Source organism: Notothenia rossii (assembly GCF_949606895.1).
Source record: "Notothenia rossii genome assembly, chromosome: 8".
Lineage (NCBI taxonomy): Eukaryota > Metazoa > Chordata > Actinopteri > Perciformes > Nototheniidae > Notothenia > Notothenia rossii.
In genome coordinates, this window is record NC_136906.1 from 30,725,539 (window position 1) to 30,745,208 (window position 19,670).

Here is a 19,670-nt window from a genome sequence, read left to right on the forward strand (position 1 = left end):
ATGTGTTGGTGTTGAATGTTTGTGATCAACTGAAGGATGAAGTGTTACTTAAATTCTTCTTCAGCTAAATAAACTCTTTAAAAAGCCTCTTGGATCAGCTTGAAAAGCCGTCGTCACAAAGCTGAAAACAGGCTGTTTTTCTGACTTTGTAGAGATACGTGGTTTTCACAGGACAGAGACAAAGATACAAACACATGATGATCTTATAGAATATGATGCATTGATGGAGATTAAACTAGCCAACAGGATATAAAGGATTTATATGCAACTAATTACTGAATACTTCTTCCACTGCTGAAAGTTAGTATGCATTGTGCCTTATGCTTCCTGACTGATTCAAGGACACCCTCTATGTAGTGAACTACAGCACTATAGATGTCTGCCCCAAAACACAATGAAGGAGCAGTAGGATTCAAAAGTTGATTCAGTCCTTCCAGTTCTTCGATGCCCAGGGGAGATGCCAGTTCAGGAACTTGTACTCCAATTTGATCCATGTCTGCAATTTCCACATCTGGAAAATGGATCCCCTGAAATAAAAAAGTAATCGGGTTTGTTAAAATAATTACATGGGATGACACCCTAAAACAGTGGTCAGGAACCTTTTCTAGAAATCATTTGGCTCCCAACAAATACAAATTCTAAATGACTAATACAGTCCATTATTTATTATTAAATTATTTCCACCCCACTGATTCAATTGTTGTTTTGTCTTGACATGAACACTAAACTAGATTTCAATCACTTGACATGCATTACTGAACTGTAATGTATTAAGCCATTTATTTAGTTTAAATGTTATCCTTGTACAGACTAAATAGACTAGTGCACTGCATATTCATTGCAGTTTTCAGGTGTTAATTTACCAGTGAAAGAAGTCAGCATCTTTTTTTCCTGCAATATTCTTTTTGAGGCCTACAAATTCAAAGACAAATAAAATGAAAACAACTACAACAGTAGTTGTTTTCATTAGTTTTACATTTTTGGGATTGTGGCCTATGTCTTTGTATATCAACAAAACTATTCTATGCAACTGAAACTCAATGTTACATTGTGTTGCATAGCCCATTGTTGGCTTTGACACAAATTGTAATTCTGCTGTAGCCTGATTATGCATATGGTTATTGCTGTGTACTATTGGAAGATGCCTGGTAAAGTGAAACACAGTGGTCCTGGTAGGCTAAATTCCAGTTCCTGTGTGTTGCATTTTCATTATAATATTAAGAACAGTGTAAGGATTTTGTCAAATAAACATCTAACCAAATACTAACATTGTTATGACTTCTAAAAGAAAGCAAGGTGTGCTAACATTGGCTTCCTCCACAATGGTGAATAAAACACAGAACTACAAAACAGTTTTTCCCCTTTACCTCGAAGTTGTCAGGAGGGCTGACAGGGCTCTGACTCTTCCCGATTTCCCACAGCTGGTTAGGAGTGAGGTTACGTTCTGTTCGGAGTGAATGGTTATTCCAGCCATCTGTGAATGTGTCAAGATCTTCCTGAATTCGGGGCAGAAAGACATACTGAGCACAGAAAAGGTGTGTGCAATTTGCTGGGTCGAGCAGGCCATCCTCCTCTAGGCTGTGGAGCAGATCGTAATAAATACTTGACACGACATTCCACACGTCACGCCACAGGCGCTCTATCCTGAAAGACAGTTGACAAAAATAAATGAATAAATGCAGTCCGTAAACAATTATCACACCTTTACGTTGCAAAAAATGCAAATAGTAACTCAATGGATTTTTCCCCATCCCTAATAACACTAATATGTACATTAATCTCAGCAACAACTTTTAGCACCATAATTAATGGCAGCACGTCACTATTAAGCGATACACTAGCAGAAGATATTTTGACCAAAGAAAGCTTTATGATAGAAGCTACAACCATACACTGATATTACCTTTGATTATGAACACTTTTCCCTGAGATGATGCTTCCCCTGCCGCACCCACGAACGTCAAACATATGTCTGGCAATGTCCACATTTTCCACACCTTGGTCTCCTCTGACCCTTGACATGTACAACCATACAGATACCATGTTAAGTCATTTGACAATGTGAAATTTGAATCTCTGTACTCTTAGAGCTGGCTGTATCTCCAGTTTTCTAAGTACAGCTATAGCCATTTAACAAGCTTCACTATTGGCTACTGGCTAATCCCCCAGGGAACCAGCAGTTTTAAAGATTGTGTTACCACAGAAACAAGAGGTTTTAGTATGAGACTGAAACATTCTTTATGGGCACATCACTGGAAAGACCTACACATAATATTGGGAATATGTCATGAGGTCATGTAAAGTCATATAAACAAGGAATGAATAATCCAATCTCATTCTAAGGCCATCCCCATAAGTGTCATCACTGGTAAAGTGTTGTTTCAGAAATGACATATAGGGGGTACTAGGGCTTCCTGGGCCTTTGCTTAATAGGCACTATATCCCCAACTATCAATTTACAACTTTTCTTGTAAAACTTAGTGAAAAATCTGTTGATCATGTAGGCCTATAGACCTTTTTGAAAAGCAGCCATTTTGACATAAAATAGTAGGGTAAACACAGGTGTTACCAGTGATACTAATTAATGTTCTGTTCCATTCAGATCAAACAGTCAGGGTGCTGCTATTGTGCATGTTGGCTCACTAGAAGGCTCTACTGCACTAAATAGAATGGAACCTTAATCAACTTAATTAATTTAACCTGTATTTACCTGCTAGTTCATGTCAGTACGGCTGCCGTGACAAAAGTCTACCTTATTTTTATAAAATGGCCTAGACTGATACAAATCAGTGTTCTTTTAACTGTATCAAGTGCACCTGACATTTTTCTTCATATTCAGTATTTCCAATAATCCAATGTTTACATGTAAAAAAAAACACACACAAAACAAGAAATAGCCTGTTACCTGGATGGAAATCCGTGTTTGTCCACAGCCTCAAGGAAGAACTGCAGAGCTGTTGAAGCCTTGTTGTTATTGGCTACTTGTAGGTACATGATCTATGAGAGCATTTATAGAAAGGAAAAAGTAAGCACCACAGAAACACAGTACTCAAATAACCTATTAATGAATTAAATACTGACCCCATACTGTATGTGCGTGATAATTCACTTTAAAAAATGGCATTTAATATCAATTCACTTTTGGTCAATTGTAAAATAAACTCCAGGAAGCACGAACCTTTCTTGAAAATCCATCAATTCCACCAAATATTACCATACCATATCTGCAAAATAAAAAGGTATTAATTGCTTGATGTATCCACACCACATCTTGTCCCACCAAGTCCTTTGATGATTGAAATAATCTTCGTGTCCATCGCCAGACCCCTTTTTGTGGTGTTGTGCTGAATAACATGATGTGATCGGCGCCTACATAAGATGACCCGCACAATGTATAGTGAAATGTTTATCTTTGGCTACAATACTGCTTGTGTTTACATTATATAAAACATAGCTGAGGAAGAGCATTTATTGTTATAAATATGTTATTTGTGTCCTAAATATTGCTGATTGGTCTTTTAAATGAATGAAGTAAGGCTAATTTTGGCCTGAACTCGAGCAGTGAGGCATGTGTTTCAGGTTAAAGCTTTTGAAGTTCTGCCCTTTTCATGCAAAAAAGTATAATGCATGGACTGTAGAGTATATGAAAAACATATAGAATTATATTTAAACAAATAAAATAATTAATACATAAATCAATCATATACTGTAGAGTATATGATTGATTGATTTTTAAGAAAACATGAATCGCTCATCGTCTATTGCAGCGGGTTGTAAGGAGCATTTGTGTTGAGTAGGCCATACAGTTATTTATTATTGATTATGAAGATCGTATGGTTAGCCCACTTTACCGTTCCTTTTCTGTTCACTTGCTTTATTTTCCAGCTGACGTGAACACAAATCGGATTGGAAACTGAACCTTTTCGACCTTTGGCTAACTAACGTTACGTTACCTTCCTCTCCATATTAAATGCCCGGGGCATTATGTCAGGAAGCACCCGACAAAAGTGTTGCATTAATTTCTTTAACATTAACGTTACTCATTCAAACGGCACAACAACAAGAAACGTTAATTTAGCCAACAGACTGTAGCTAGCTAAGACAATAGCAAAGACCACATCAACTAGCTAGCGTTAAATGTAAAATATAAGTAACTCAGGGATGCACGCACAGCTGTCTTGATATATTTAGTTAATTACGATGTAACGTTAGTTAATTAAAACTGTAGTGGCATGTTCCGTGGTAGCATGTAATTAACCCACCTGTGTCTCACAAGAGTTCGCCTCGGGCTCCTCCATGTTGACTCCCGCAAGCACGCTCCAAGTGGCGCAGGTCAGCAAAACGAACGCGTTAGAACCTTGTGTCCTATGATTGGATGGTCAGTGGGCTACGTCCCGATTGGCTAGTCAGTGGGCAACGTGCTGATTGGCTAGCATACTCAGGCGTAAAAACAGGGTCAAAATTCGTACTCGTAAATAGCAGCTTGTAGCTTGTAACTTCAGGTTCGCACACACAGATAGGAAATTTGTGTGTCCGTATCTCAGACTTTGTGAAACCTCACTGTTGTAAATATCCTTGCACAAAATATTTCTACACCTGCAAAACTTTTTTACACGTGCAAATTATATCTGCAAAAACTTTTCACACACGCACAAAATATTTCTACAGCTGCAAAATGTTTTTACACGAGCAAATTATATCTGTGTGCACAAAACTTTTTTACACATGCACAAAATCTTTTCACATGCGCACAACAGGTGATATACAACTGCAGACTGTGAAATAATTTGTGAATATTATTGACCCTAATTTGATTCCATAGTATTTTAGTGAATGCAATCGTTCTGTAGTATTCAGACAGATCTGCCGATTCTTTAAATATAGAAACTGTTCTGGTTCTGCACATCAGAAACAACATGGCCTACATTTAGTGTGCATGTTTTGTGTATGTGTGTGTGTGTATTTAATTTGCCTGTATGTTGCCTTTTAAATGTATTTGTATGCCTCTTTAAAGCAGTTTGGTATTTTACTTTCTGTTTTGTTGAGTTTTTTTACTAGAGGAAATTAAAAGCTTCATTTTCTTCAATTACATGTATTACATTGGAGTTTCAGGGCTTCAAATAACCAATGTTCTCACTTTTGACTGCTCTGCTGATTATTTCTATAGTTATACATTTTAAAATGATGTCTTTATACGTCTTATACATTCACATTAATATGACATAAAACAGATAAAAGGATTGATTTCTGAGAGGCTGAAAAAGGCATCTAAAGGCAAGGTAAGTTTAATTACATAGCACCTTTCAACATAAGTGCTTTACAAACAAATAAAATACATTTAGAGCAGTTTTAAATATGTTAAAACCACACATTATTACGAAAAAACCCTCCAGCAGAAATATATCTTTGGCAGTTTAGAAAATACGTTTTATATCATAAGTCATTTTTACTGTTCAGAGTTTGGTTGGTGGCTGCTGATCCTGGTGCTGTTTGTTTTTGGGCTGCAACTGAAGGCTTTTTACATTTCAGATTATTGTTTTGATGTTTACTTTAAATATAAAACATAGTAAAAGATTTCCATATCTTTTTCTCAAATATGAGATATTCACTTCATTAAGATATGAAACAGAAAATGTTTTTCAGCCTCTGAAATAGGGAGATGATCTGCTTTTCTCTGACTTCTTTGCATTAAAAGTCTCTTCATGATTTCAGTTCTCTCAAAGGCTCAGGTTTATCGTGTCTTTGTGTGTCTGCTTTCTATTTGGATCGATGACAATATGTTCTGCGTGGTGTTCAGGTACAGTCTGTAAATCTAACCTCTCTGTTTGTCTGTCTCCGTGCAGAAACCTTGCTGGATGACTTCATGTTGACACATCCCATCTTCATGGCGGCCGACAGGTTCCAGCAAGTCCTGCTGCAGCAGTATCCTTCACACACACACCCTCACACACACATACCTTCCTTTGTGTCTGCATGGCACGTAATGGACGTGTAAATATGCATGCTGCTGCATTCTGCTCACAACCAATGTTTATTCTGGTTTAATGTAAGCTTTTATTTGAAACACAGTTTGGTTAGCATCAGTCTTTGTGTTTTCGTGGCCCTGCTTGCTGTCTGCAGGCTCACACTGTCAGCAGCTCAGTCTTTAATCTGTACAGACAAGAAACTCATTAAACAGTGTAAAGAGTGTATCTGACGAAAAACACTAAATAAACAATGATATAGCTTTGTTAACTAGAACAGAAGTATGTTATACAAAATAATATACATTTTAAACAAATAATATCATTACTTCCCCAATGTATAGAGATATTGTAATTTCCTTTTTCCTTTGACTTGACTAAACGTCTGAGAAGTTTATATTATTCATGTTTTAACCTTGTACAACACACAATTATTATTATTTTTAAATCATTAATTTTGAAATTAGTGAAAGAATATGAAGGAAGTTTATACTGACCGAAAAAGTATTTGACATACCTATCCCTACTTTAGACTAGAATAGTTACAGTTTTTTTACTAAAATAAAGATGAAAGCCTTTAGTCAACTAAAACTTGAGGTGGAGGTACTCAGATAAGTAAAAGTAGCAATACCACAGTGTAAAAATACTCAGTTACATGTAAAAGTTCTGCATTCAAACATTTTCTTAAGTAAAAGTGCAAAAGTATAAGCATTCAAAAAGTACTTGTTATGCAGAAAGGCACATCAAAACACCATAACTTTATTTTATTATTTTATTATTTATTTTTGGTGCATTAATGAAGTGTTATCTTGACTTTAAACACTACTGTTTAGCTTAACTTATAATAAAATATGATGTGTGTCGATTTATATTTTGTATCCACCTAAATCTGCAAAGTAACTAGTAACTACATATCAAAAATAAACGTAGTGGAGTAAAAAGTACAACATTTACCAACAAAATGTAGCAAAGTAAAAGTATGAAGTAGCATAATGTGAAAGTAAAGTACAAGTACCTCCATTTTTTTTTACCTAAGTACAGTACTTGAGTGAATTAAAGAGCGCCTTCAGTTTGGACAGAGGAGTCCATGAAGCAGGATGAAGTGACACTTGCATACTCACCCACACAGAGAGAGGGGGGGGGGGGGGGGTGCGTGCAGGACGTGGAGCAGAGAGGTGTGTGGGAGGAAGAAGAGTGGGAAGGATGGACCAAGACAAACACTCGCTGGGGTTTTTATTTCTTCCAGGATGAAAAACAAACCAGAAAAAAAAACGTCTTCCGTTTCTGTGACAATTAGAATACTAGAGGTGTGTGTGTGTGTGTGTGTGTGTGTGTGTGTGTGTGTGTGTGTGTGTGTGTGTGTGTGTGTGTGTGTGTGTGTGTGTGTGTGTGTGTGTGTGTGTGTGTGTGTGTGTGTGTGTGTGTGTGTGTGTGTGTGTGTGTGTGTGTGTGTGTGTGTGTGTGTGTGTGTGTGTGTGTGTGTGTGTGTGTGTGTGTGTGTGTGTGTGTGTGTGTGTGTGTGTGTGTGTGTGTGTGTGTGTGTGTGTGTGTGTGTGTGTGTGTGTGTGTGTGTGTGTGTGTGTGTGTGTGTGGTCATCATGGCGGTGTCTCTGAAGCTGACACATTGAAACTAAATTTAAATATTTAGCAGGGCTGTTTATTTGTATACATTCACAGCTTGTCTGGCGTCCTATTTAGTGGCTTTTTCACCCATAAAATGAATTAAAAATCATCTAACAAATCCTTTAAAATGTTCATATAAATAATGATAATAAATGCATCTGATTACATGATTTATTTTTATTTTGTATTCATCAAATGTTTTTATATAATATAACTTGTCATTGTGGGCAATTATACGAATAATATTATACTATTAATGTAAGCTCTATCCTTATGTTCTAAAAGAGTAACAATAATATAAGCTTTATCCTAATATACTATTAGTTAAAACTTCTAATATTTGTGAAGCCTTATCTTAATATTATTGTACACAAATAACAGCTGTAAACAGTCAATTTAAGGCAAAAACTTTATTGATTTATTAATATCTCCTTCATTTTACACATGTTTTTATTTTCCTTTTCCAATCACACATTTAAATGTAAGCTTTTACTTGAGAATTTAAAATTAAGCTCTTTTTTGTTTACCATATCAGGATTTTAAATATATTTTATTTTACATTTACACATGAGATTTCTCTGTCGTTTTAATTAATTAATTGATGTATTATTATTTATTACTTTTCAAACTTCTTTTGTAATTATCTGCCATTTAGCTTTTATTTAGTGTTTCCCTATTCCCTTTAAGCCTGTGCAAAATGACCCTCCACTCCCTCGTGTTTCCACCTTAACTTGACTCCCTCAGATTCAACCTGGAGGGGAAGCAGGGCCAGAGGGGAGGGAGGGAGGGGGAGAAGAAAGATGGAGAGGGTGAGGGGGGGATGGACAGAGCGGAGAGGAAGCAGGCGGTGCTGAGCGTCGCCTTCCGATATCTGGACACATACAGAGAGCTGCTGCAGGAGGAGCGCAACAACAGCTTTCCAAAGGTCAGACCTCCTTATATCTCCTTAATTTTCTTATGTGCTCCACATTTTTTAAAACTTTTTATTTCCCAAAAATCGATTTACCCATTGTTTCATTCTACTTTATATTCTATATTCATTATACAAATTAATCAGAAAAAAAAGAAAGTCAGGAAAACCGGTTCGTTTCTCGTGCGCACGAGAAAACTCATCCGTTATCCTGATTTTTTTTTTTTGTTGAGAAAGTTACTGGTGCGCCAAGTAGGAAGTGGAGCACACAGGAGACAACCAACTCTTATGTTTACGTGGGGAAATGACAGTGCTTGCATTATTTGAGATATATTTCGAACTCAGACTTAATTTTAGGGACATTTCGGCCAGGGGTGTAGATCTATTTGTTCAAGCACCGGATTGGCAAAACAGGAGAGTGTGAACCAGTCTGCTTCGATCTGTGAATTAATATCCGTGACTCTCAGAGTACCTGCTGTCCGCAGCTGGTTTAAAGACACACACACACACACACACACACACACACACACACACACACACACACACACACACACACACACACACACACACACACACACACACACACACACACACACACACACACACACACACACACACACACACACACACACACACACACACACACACACACACACACACACAGCCAGTGGCGGACTGGCCATCGGGACGAATACAGTGTAGGCGGTGCGTGGTGGGCGCTGGTGCTGCTCTTCTCTGAGTTACATGTCGTGGAGTGACCACACACCCCTGGCTGAAATGTCCTTAAAGTGAAGTCTGAGTTCGAAATATATCTCAAATGATGTATGCACTGTCATTTCCCCACGTAAACATAACAGTCTGCAATGAAACGGTTGTCTCCTGTGCGCTCCACTTCCTCCTTTAAGGGCTCCGTACTTTTCTCTTTCCTTAATAAATATATATACTCATTTTTTAAAATTATTTTAATTCCGTATATGTCCTCTTATATGATTTAAAAAAAATACATCTCTTGACTAATGTGTAATCCGATCTGCTAACTAAGGTTTTATTTATTCAAATACATTTTATTTACGCTCATTCATTGGTTCTGTGGCGTTTGCATGACGTTCACACACGCACACGCACACACACACACACACACACACACACACACACACACACACACACACACACACACACACACACACACACACACACACACACTCGCATTTACATATGATAACATATACATATACTTTTAAAAATATGTTTCTTGTAATTTAAGGGTAGGCTATTCAGCTTTTCTGCATTACAATGTATAACAAGTAAACTTATGGTTATTTATTGATATTTAGTTGAGTTCTTTTTATTTGTTAAAATCATAGTAAGAAGTCCCTAGTTTCTTAAGTAAATCTAATAAACCCTTCACACATTTATATTATGGATGTCATTTATTGTTAAATAGTTATTAATTGTGTTTTAAGAATCAGTTGGGACAATATATCTTATGTATGTACCAAACTGTGGATGGTAAAAGTGTTTTCTTAGTATTTCATCTCTATGTTTTTCTCTATTTACCTGCTTATTTAGCAGGTGAAAGCCTAGTTAATGCTATATTTACAATATGTTTACGGGTAAAGACGTTACCATTGGTCATTTTTCGTGAGACAATAAGATTGTAACTTGATTTTCAACCTACATGAGAAACATTTCGGCTGTAACCTCCTCAACATACCCTGTACTGCATAATACATTACAAACTGTTCAAGGTATATAGTATGTGACATTTCTGCGTGTGTGTGTGTGTGTTTGTGTGTGTGGGATTATAGGAGCTATACATGTGTGCGGTTCAGGAGCTGAGTCGGAATCCTGAGCTGGTGGAGGACGTCCTCAAACTGCAGAGATGGACCGAGATATTACACTGCCCGTAAGACACACACTCTACACACAGTCATACACACAGAGAACAACACAATGACACTCACAGTGAAGGGGCGGACAGAGACTAAAAATCAGCGCGGGAAACTCTACCGGCCGACCGGCCCAACTCGGGGGGGTTGGGGGTGCTAGTGACTGGTCCGACCGGCCACAGGAGACAGACAAAACACACAGTAAACCACATATGGACACTCGGAAAAATACTCGCAGTAACAACAATTAAACAATAATACACAAACTGACACCCACAGTAATACACACAGAAATACACACAGGTAGACTCACAAAGATACACACAGTATTACATACAAACACTCACAACCACACGTAACATAACACGCTCATAATAATAAACACAATTATAGACATAGTTATACACACTAATACACTCACAATGAAACACACAATCTCCAACATGATACGATATGTGTATTAAAAACATAAAAAATATCCAATGCATCACATTTTTATTATAAATTAATCAAGTTTTGATTTTTTTTGTCCTGTATTTATTTTATATTCACTGTGTTTATTTGTTATATATTTATAATAATTATCATACAGTAATTATTATAATATATATCTCATAATAATTACTGTATGATAATTATTATAAATATATCTATATCTATATCTATATATATATCTATATCAGGGTTTCCGTTAGCCGGTAATTGCCGGTTAAAATTGAATAAAAACCGGTAAAATCAAAATGTCCGATGCTCCGATCGATTGGCCGCCGGTCGTTATCGGCCGGTATTCACTCTTAATAGTTTGATCTGTGCTCTCTATAAAGGCCGATCAGGAGAGCTGGATCTGATCGATATGGACATAAACACGAGTGAAGTGTAACCGGATGCGAGAGAGAGGGATCAGATCAGCTGCTGCATAATCACCTGAAGCCCCGCCCACTGTTTAGCGCGCTGCATGAGAAACTGACGGGCTGTCAGAGAGAGGGAGGGAGAGGGGAAAAGAGAGGATCCGTTTCTCCCGTGTTATTATTCAAAGTTAATTTAAACTTTTGAATAATGTACTTCATCTGCTACAAGTAGTTTCTTTGAATGTAATAATTATGTTGTTTGTTGTTTGTGGAATCATTTATTGAAAAATTAATCTAAATTTTTCAATCTGTTACGATTATAAACTGAAGCAATATAAAAATGAGCCCCATTAACTGAGTTTTAAACATCAGCGTACCTGGTCCTAGTTCGGTAATTACCTCCTAACAGAAACTGAGGTTACCTACTGTAACCCCAGCTTCTATGAGTAAATGGCGCAGCCCTCTAAGGCTATCGCTATTGGGTAATCCCCCTGCGCCCCCGCGCAGCACTGAAACACTTGTAGTCCACGCCCACCCGCAAGGTTGGCCCCACCCTCGGGCCTCCTTCCGGTATAAATAGGAAGGTGGCCCGGCAATCTGCTCCCATACAACATAACTTTTCTTCAGCTATTCGTAGAGCCAGTGGGGCCCCGCACTTAGAGGGCTGCGCCATTTACTCATAGAAGCTGGGGTTACAGTAGGTAACCTCAGTTCTATTTCGTATATGGCTTCGCCCTCTAAGGCTATCGCTATTGGGTTAAGGGCGAAGCATGATGTAGTCTGCGCCCCACTGGGTCCGCCCGGCACTAGAAGCACAGACATACCTGCTCAATAACACCCCCCTGCCTGATGTGCCATGCGTAATGGCTCATCACCGTACCTGGAACATAGCAGACATGCCTATCTTCCCGACGGGGTGAAGGCTGGGAACAATACATACCGGCCGCTGTGAGAAAGTAGAGACGAAAGTCCCATCTCGTCCTGCGATCGTAGTAGGGGAACAGCAGCTCTCTGCGTGCAGACAGGCAGGAGAGCGCACAGCTGGATCCCTGACGTCACTCACTCTGACCAGGCACTCCGTACAAAGTGTGTTAGAGGAAAAAGGAACATCCCTCAGGGGAAATGGGCCGCTCTCCGCGTGCCAAAAGGCAGGAGAGAGAGAGGCGCACAGCCGGCTCCCTGACATCACTCACCCCGACAGGACACCCAGTACAGGGTGTGTCAGAGAGGAATGGGAGACATCCCTCAAATAAAAATGAATAAATGAACAGGGGGAAGACCAAGATGCAGCCGTGCAAATATCTTCTACTGACATTCCTCCGTGCAAAGCCGTGGAGGAGGAAATTCCTCTGGTGGAGTGCGCCTTGATGTTCTCCGGGGGCTCCACCCCAGAGGAGACATATGCCTGTGACACAGCCTCACACAGCCAGTGTGACAGCCGTTGTGCAGACAGAGGTTGCCCGATCGAGCGCTCTCTATAGTGCACGAACAGGCGCTGAGAACGGCGCCAGGCCGCCGTGCGCGCCACATAGCAGGACAGCGCGCGCACCGGGCAGAGGAGATGAGATGTGGCTTCTTCCTCCGATTTATGAGGAGGCGGAAAAAACCCATCCAGGGTGATCACTCTTGACCTAAAAGTGCTTGTGATGACCTTTGGCATAAAGGCTGGGTTAGGCCGTAGCACAGCCGAACTGCCATCTCCTTGGATCCGGAGGCATGACGGGGCCACCGAGAGAGCGGATAGATCACTCACCCTTTTTGCTGATGTTAGAGCCAAAAGCAGTACTACTTTGGCTGATAACATTTTAAGGGGAACCTGCTCTAACGGTTCAAATGGGGCTTTGCTTAGTGCTCGTAACACCAAAGCCAGATCCCACTGAGGCGCCAGTGCGCGTGACACCGGTCTGAGTCTTCGTACCCCTTGCAGAAAGCGTTTCATCAGGGGGTGACTGAACAACGTCCCGGCTCCGAAACCCACGTGACAAGATGATATGGCAGCCGCATATACCTTGATTGTGCTGAAAGCCAAATTCCTGTCCAACAACAGCTGGAGGAATAACAGCACGTGAGGCAGGGGGCACGTAGTGGGGTCCAGGCTTCTTTCTACACACCAGCGCTGGAACGCTGCCCACTTGGCTGTGTAGGTCGCTCTGGTAGACGCGGCCCTGGCGCCCTGAATGGTCCGTACAACATCTTGAGAGAGACCCAACCTCTCAAAGTGTTCCCGTTCAGGGGTCATGCCCATAGGCGCTGGCCTATCACTGGGTGACTGTAAATCGCTCCCTCCACCTGCGAGAGAGCGTCCCCGCGCCACGGAATTTCCCACGGTCTGCCTGACAGCGTACGCTGTAGGCATGGAAACCAGGAAGCGCCCGTGCGCTCCGGGGCAATCAGGATCACTGACAGCCCCTCCTCCTGCACTCGGTCCAGAAACCGGGGAATCAGCGGGACTGGGGGGAAGGCGTACAGCAGTCCCCTGGGCCATGGACGATGTGCGAACGCGTCCACCCCTAGGGGGGGAAGGTCCCGCGCTGACAGGGAGAACCAGAGGGCGCATTGCGCGTTCCCGCGTGCGGCGAACAGATCCGCCTCCGCCCTCCCGAACCGGCTCCAAACCTGGGCGATCAGCTCGGGGTGTAGGCTCCAGTCCTCCTGGCGAGGGCCTCCTCTGGACATGAGGTCTGCCCCTTTGTTCAACTCGCCGCGCACATACAGTGCTCTGATGGAGAGTAGGTGCGCGCGCGCCCAGATCAACAGCCGTCTGGCTGTGTTCAGAAGCTGCACTGAGCGTACCCCGCCCTGGCGATTGATGTAGGCTGCCGCGGCTCTGTTGTCTGTGCGAATCAATACATGTTGATTCTGCAGCAGCGAGGCAAAATGCTGAATTACTCTCCGTACGGAGATCAATTCCAGCACGTTTATGTGGAAGGACATGTGAGCCGGCCACTGTCCCCCCACTGCCTGCGACATGCACGTTCCTCCCCACCCTGAGAGAGATGCGTCTGTGAACACCGAGATGTGTGACGTAACTCTGCCCAGGGCCACACCCTCTGACAGGACGTGGGGACTTTTCCAATAGGTTAAGTCTGAACCCACGGACAGAGGGATGACCACCATGCGTCTCCTCTGTCGCACGGGGTCGATGCGTAGGCGAATAAACCACCTCTGGAGTCTTCTCATGTGAAGGAGACCCAGGGGAATCACCCCGTGGTCGGCTGCCATCATGCCGAGCAGCCGCATCACGGAGAGTGCTGTCACCACGCTGCCGGGTGTGAAGCGTCGAAGGAGAGCTGTCAGCGTCTCCACTCTCTGCCGTGAGAGTCACGCTCTCATGCGGGCTGAGTTCAATTCCACACCCAGGTAAACAATACTCTGGGAGGGAAGAGGACAGCTCTTTTTCCAGTTTATCATGAAACCCAGCTTTGACAGAGGCGATATGAGCTGTACCGTCTGTAAAGCCACTTCCTCCCTGGAGCGAGCCATCAGCAGCAGGTCGTCCAGGTAAAATAGTACTCTCATCCCTCCTCTTTGTAGCGGCTGCAATGCCGTCTCTACACACTTCGAAAAGGTGCGAGGAGCCAGGGAATAACCGAACGGCAGACGGTTGTACTGGTACGATATTCCCTGGAATGAAAACCGCAGGAATTTCCTGTGTTGTGGGATGATGGGTACGTGGAAGTATGCATCCTTTAGGTCTATAGAGGTGAACCAGTCTCCCTGGTGAACACACTCTAGCACCCTTTTGACCGTCAGCATGTGAAACGGCCTTTTCATTATTGCCTCGTTGAACGCTGACAGGTCGAGGATGGGTCTCATTCCCCCCGTCTTTTTCGGGATAAGGAAGTAGCGGGAGTAATATCCCTGATTTTCTTCCCCTCGGGGAACCCTGGAAATAGCCTCTTTCAACAGGAGTTCCCATAGCTCTGCTTGGAGCGCCCGACACTGTTCCCGGGATGACAGGCGTGTCTCCTTTATCCCGTTGAACTGTGGGGGGGGGGGGGGGAGGCGAACTGCAGGGTGTACCCTCTGCTGATCAGCCTGCTCATCCATCTATCCATCAGACACACGCGCTGCCACTCCGAGAAACACTCTGAGAGCGGGCGCACATGCTCGAGATGTGTTGTGGTTGTCATGACGACGAGCCACGCCAGAGCCCTCGCCGCCCGTGAGGCAACCCAAGGTGGGCCTAGAGCGAAAGGGCTGTGAGGGGGCCTCCACACGCTGCGTTTCACTCCGACTCTCATCGTGAGGCGCGTACACGCTCAGAGGATGAGTAGAGGTGTGTGCAGTAATATCCACATGAGGCGTTACCACGGCGCTCATGGGCTTATTGTGACCGTGTGTAGGTGACAGATCTCGGACAGAGGAATGCCGCGAGGTCTGTGGTTTAATAACCGAAAAGTTATAACCATCAGGCCCCCGCAGCGAACCCCGCTGCCTACTAATCAACAGATTGAAGGCAGCTGGCGTAGTTACTGCGCTCTGTAACTTATTAACCGATAGATTAAAATGTGCAGGCTTTTGTAACGAACCCTGCTGGCTATTAACCGATAGGTCATAGGCAGCTGGTTCACCCAGAGTGGGGGATATGTGAAACCCATTTGAAACTGATGACAAAAGGTTGGAAATTAAGCTTCTTTTATTTCCTTCACACTCCCCCCCGACTCCCGTCGTCTGCTTCCTCGGCGGCTCTCGTGGAGCAGACGACGAACGGGAGTACTTTTCTTTTTTCTTTTCTGGTGGGGGGGCGGAGGCTCGGGACGGTGCCCCTGCCGCCGCCGACGGGCGAGTCTGCCGCCTCGGCTGTCTCTCTGCCTGCCGCGGTGGCCGGGTTGGACGCTGCTGCTGCTGCTGCCGCTGGTGCCGCTGCGGCTTCGCCGCAGGCTGGAGCCAGCCAACGTGCTGGCGGATATCATCCGCCTGCTCCGCTGCCGCTTTCATGGCCTCTACCATGGCCAAAAACTGGGGTCCGAACAGCCCTTCCGAGCTGATCGGAGAGTCCAGCAAGACCTTCCTGGCCGGCTCTGTAACAGCCGCCTGTTGCAGCCAGAGGTGGCGCTGGATCTGCGTCATCCACGCTTCGATCCTCGCCTGGGAGACAGCCACGGACGCGCACAGCGTGAGCGCCGTGCTGGCCGCCTTCCCGATCTCTTCCGCCTCCTCTGGAGCCACGGTGGTGGACCGCTCCACCAGCGTAACCACCGAGTTTGCCTGATGTTGTTCGCCGCCGCAGACGCCTGAACCGCACACTGGTGCGCCCGGTCAGCCTGGATGGCGACATACTGATCCTCGGGGGAGGCCAACACAGGGCGCCTGCTTAACCCCAAAGAACGCTGTCAAGTTCTGCTCCAGAGCGGGGGTGGTTGCGAAACCCTCGTCAGTAAATCCCTCCACCTTAGTGAAGGGAACAAAGGTGGCCACCGGAGCCCTCAGGGTCCTCGGGTTCGCCGCAGCCCCTTCCTGGTACCTCCTAATGGCTGGGAAGCGCGGCCAGATCGGGTCACTCCTGCCCGTCTGAACGCGGGAAAAAACTCTGGCCATGTCATCCAGAGCTACCTTTTCCCGTCCTAGGGGAACGAGGAGACCCTTGCAGGCTGCCGCCTTGCCGATGATCTCCGGCAGCTCCAGCATGATGCCCCCCAACGCCGGCAGTGCCGTGGCAACGGAGAAGGGGACCGCGTGCTCGGCCGCCATACCCCTACCTCGCTCCGACCCCTTCTCCCCCGTCCGGGGGAGAGGGGGGAGGGGAGAGCCGCATGGCGAGCCATGGAGGGAAACGGGGTAGGAGTCGTCCGACTCCTGCACACCACTCGGCTCCAGAAACAGGCTGTCGTCCCTGTGCTCCTGGACTGGCCAGTCGTTCTCCTCAGCCGCGGCAGCTAGAGCGTCCACTCTTCGCTGCCTGTCGGCTGATGGGAGACGGGCTCAAATGCGAACACGCGACCTGCTGGTTGAGAGCCGCGTACGCGTGCTCTGGCCCCAGACAGGATTCGCATATCGCGTGTAGATCATAGCTCATGATGTACCCCGTTTTACATGAGGGACAATCACGGACACAATTGTTGCTCATGACCTTTCCTGTGCTTCAGTACTCTGACGGTTGCTGAAGAAAAGAGGGAGCAGATTGCCGGGCCACCTTCCTATTTATACCGGAAGGAGGCCCGAGGGTGGGGCCCACCTTGCGGGTGGGCGTGGACTACAAGTGTTTCAGTGCTGCGCGGGGGCGCAGGGGGATTACCCAATAGCGATAGCCTTAGAGGGCAAAGCCATATACGAAATAGAACTCTGCTACACAATTGTTATTATTATTATTATTATTGAAACATGACCGGTAAGTTTCAAATTTGTCCGGTAAAATAAATTTTGTTCGGACATTTGACCGGCGAGAAAAAATCCTAGCGGAAACCCTGATATATATATATATATATATATATATATATATATATGTCTTATTTCCTGCACCATTTCTCTCCATGTTCACTGGGGGAAGTATATATATACAGGACTGTCTCAGAAAATTAGAATATTGTGATAAAGTTCTTTATTTTCTGTAATGCAATTTAAAAAAACAAAAATGTCATACATTCTGGATTCATTACAAATCAACTGAAATATTGCAAGCCTTTTATTATTTTAATATTGCTGATTATGGCATACAGCTTAAGAAAACTCAAAAATCCTATCTCAAAAAATTAGAATAGTTCCTCAGACCAAGTAAAAAAAAAAGATTTATAACAGCAAAACACAATCAAACATTTGAAAATGTCCATTAATGCACTCAGTACTTGGTTGGGAATCCTTTTGCACGGATTACTGCATCAATGCGGCGTGGCATGGAGGCAATCAGCCTGTGGCATTGCTGAGGTGTTATGGATGCCCAGGATGCTTCAATAGCGGCCTTTAGCTCATTAGCATTGTTGGGTCTGGTGTCTTTCAGCTTCTTCTTCACAATACCCCACATATTCTCTATGGGGTTCAGGTCAGGGGAATTTGCAGGCCAATCGAGGACAGTAATGCCATGGTCAGTACACCAGTTACTGGTGGTTTTGGCACTGTGGGCAGGTGCCAGATCATGCTGGAAAATGAATTCCTCATCTCCATAGAGCTTTTCAGCAGACGGAAGCATGTAGTGCTCTAAAATCTCTTGGTACACAGCTGCATTTACTCTGGGCTTGATGAAACACAGTGGACCAACACCAGCAGCTGACATGGCTCCCCAAACCATCGCTGACTGTGGGAACTTCACACTGGATTTCAAGCAACTTGGATTTTGCTCCTCTCCAGCCTTTCTCCAGACTCTGGCGCCTTGACTTCCAAATGAAATACAAAACTTGCTTTCGTCTGAAAAGAGGACTTTGGACCACTGTGCAACTGTCCAGTGCTTCTTTTCCTTAGCCCAAGTCAGACGCCTCTTCCGTTGTCTTGAGTTCAGAAGTGGCTTGACCATGGGAATACGGCTATTGTAGCCCATTTCCCGGACACGTCTGTGAACAGTGACTTTTGATACCTGGACTCCAGCTTCAGTCCACTGTCTTTGAAGCTCCCCCAAATTCTGGAAGCGACTCTTCTTCACAATGCTGTTAAGGCTGCGGTCATCTCTCTTGGTTGTGCAGCGTTTCCTGCCACATTTCCCCCTTCCAACAGACTTTTTGTGGATGTGCTTTGAAACTGCACTCTGTGAACAGCTTGCTCTTTGAGAAATTTCTTTTTGTGTCTTACCCTCCTGATGGAGGGTGTCAATGACGGTCCTCTGGACAGCAGTCAGATCAGCAGTCTTCCCCATACTTGTGATTTAGTTTACTGAACCAAGCTGAGTGTTTTTCAAGGCTCAGGAAACCCTTGCAGGTGTTTCGAGTTAATTAGACGATTCAAGTGATTCGTTGAACACCCTACTAGTATACTTTTTCATGATATTCTAATATTTAGAGATAGGATATTTGAGTTTTCTTAAGCTGTATGCCATAATCAGCAATATTAAAATAATAAAAGGCTTGCAATATTTCAGTTGATTTGTAATGAATCCAGAATGTATGACATTTTTGTTTTTTTAATTGCATTACAGAAAATAAAGAACTTTATCACAATATTCTAATTTTCTGAGACAGTCCTGTATATATATATATATATATATATATATATATATATATATATATATATATATATATATATATATCTCATGTATTATGTGTTTATAATAAAGATTTATCACATATGTATTACACATTAATCATGTAATAATGTGTATATTATATGTAATATAGGTCTGATGAGGAGAAGGAGATCAGGAAGAAGCAGGTCCGTCCTCTCTTCAGACACTTCAGACGCATCGACGCCTGTCTGCAGCCCAGAGAGGCCTTCAGGGGCTCGGACGAGAGTACGACACGCACGCACGCGCGCGCGCGCGCTTCTGTTAAGATGCACTACACATAATAGGTCA

The 19,670-nt window shown here is 43.5% G+C and overlaps 2 protein-coding genes across 3 annotated transcripts in view; one reads left to right on the plus strand and one right to left on the minus strand.

Moving 5' to 3' along the window:
- Positions 1 to 19,670, plus strand: part of rapgefl1 (Rap guanine nucleotide exchange factor (GEF)-like 1) — a 69,593-nt gene that overhangs the window by 31,629 nt on the left and 18,294 nt on the right. For both annotated transcript variants that reach the window (XM_079644200.1, XM_079644201.1), the window contains 4 exons: positions 5,844 to 5,922; positions 8,331 to 8,511; positions 10,305 to 10,402; positions 19,495 to 19,607. In XM_079644200.1, coding sequence (XP_079500326.1) covers positions 5,844 to 5,922; positions 8,331 to 8,511; positions 10,305 to 10,402; positions 19,495 to 19,607 — 471 coding nt within the window. The remainder of the gene's footprint in view (positions 1 to 5,843; positions 5,923 to 8,330; positions 8,512 to 10,304; positions 10,403 to 19,494; positions 19,608 to 19,670) is intronic.
- LOC307014291 (uncharacterized protein) lies at positions 273 to 4,793 on the minus strand (the record flags this gene model as incomplete). The annotated part of the gene is made up of 6 exons (XM_079642164.1): positions 4,263 to 4,793; positions 3,179 to 3,224; positions 2,906 to 2,997; positions 1,904 to 2,014; positions 1,368 to 1,644; positions 273 to 527 (listed from the first exon to the last, which is right to left on the minus strand). Exons 2-6 carry the CDS (start codon positions 3,215 to 3,217, stop codon positions 273 to 275), a joined length of 774 nt encoding a protein of 257 aa, XP_079498290.1. The 5' UTR covers positions 3,218 to 3,224; positions 4,263 to 4,793.